This window comes from Seriola lalandi, unplaced genomic scaffold (genome assembly GCF_002814215.2).
Source record: "Seriola lalandi dorsalis isolate HSWRI2012SDOR001 ecotype SW California unplaced genomic scaffold, Sedor1 jcf7180002053787, whole genome shotgun sequence".
Taxonomy (NCBI): Eukaryota; Metazoa; Chordata; class Actinopteri; order Carangiformes; family Carangidae; genus Seriola; species Seriola lalandi.
The window spans coordinates 10,636-11,808 of record NW_019524340.1 but is presented as its reverse complement, the minus strand read 5'-3'; the positions used below and the strand labels follow the sequence as shown (position 1 = coordinate 11,808).

The following is a 1,173-nucleotide window of genomic DNA, read 5'->3' as shown; positions in this document are numbered from 1 at the left end:
AACAGGTGAGTTATATAAACAGGTGTCATGAAGGAGGAAATCAGCTCTAGAGACCAAAACAGTTTTTGTACCAGGCTGTAAACATGTTTATTTCTGCTGTAAAGTTGGACATTTTAACATGGGAGTCTATGGGGACTGACTCACTGTTGGAGCCAGACTCTAGTGGTCGTTAGAGGAACTGCAGCTTCTGGTTCTTCATGTTTCAGGTTGATGCTTGGTATGAATGCATGAAACGGAGAGGCATGAAGACGTAGCCCCACCCAACATGAACCTGAGCAGAGGTCTAATTAGCCAGAATAATTGAAAACACCAGTCAGGATGCAAACAGCTTTTAATTCTGAACTTCTGAACTCTGCTGTGAACTTCAGTCAGTTAAATTAGCCTCAGTAATTAACTGTAAATAAACAATATTTTTATCTCTTGTTACGAGCATAAAAAGTCTCATGTGGAACTTGTTTGTTTGGAGGCTGCTGACTGCAGAACTCAGTTTAAATAAGAATTAAATTAAACACTAATGTGATTAAGATTGGGCGAGTCAGTCAAACAATCAGCTGCGAACAGGACATCATGGCTGTCTGCTGCCACTGTGAGGCGTTCACTGCTGCCACTGTGGCGTTCACTGCTCTGCCCTACATTTTTATCTGTGTCTAAAGTGGTTTTTCTCTCGGCTTCATTCTGCTTCAGGTGAATCACAGTGAGCGACCTGCTCCGGCTGCTCAGCAGGTCACGCCTCCATACAAACTGATAACTGCACATTTCAGAGGGAACATCAGGGGAAATGTAGTTTTATGATCGGACCGTTTCAGAAGTCTGTATGTGTCAGTTACAGGCACAGCGGCAACCAACCGGGTCGACAGCTGATTGAAATGATCAGCACAGAAGCTCTAATGAATATAAACGAGCTCATGCTGTGAAACTTTTTCTTTTATAAGCAGTTTAAATTTAAAGACACAGACAGTGTGATGATCCCTGTGTGTGTGTGTGTGTGTGTGTGTGTGTGTGTGAGACAGGTGTGGCTGCCAACTGTGCGTCGGCTTTAGCGCAGATGGCCGCAGCGTCGTGTGTGCAGGAGGAGAAGGAGGAGAAGGAGCTGGGAGAGACGGGAGACGCCATCACACAAGGTGCTGACAGCGTTAATGAACATGATCTAATGACTGACCAACACACACACAC

At 44.8% G+C, this 1,173-nt stretch overlaps 1 protein-coding gene across 1 annotated transcript in view; it reads left to right on the top strand.

Moving 5' to 3' along the window:
* Window positions 1-1,045: 1,045 nt before the first annotated feature.
* The window catches only part of LOC111651806 (brefeldin A-inhibited guanine nucleotide-exchange protein 3-like), a gene marked incomplete at its 3' end in the record, with an annotated part of 8,656 nt that continues 8,528 nt past the window's right edge, over window positions 1,046-1,173 (top strand). Inside the window, exon 1 of the mRNA XM_023401853.1 lies at window positions 1,046-1,121. Coding sequence (XP_023257621.1) covers window positions 1,046-1,121 — 76 coding nt within the window. The remainder of the gene's footprint in view (window positions 1,122-1,173) is intronic.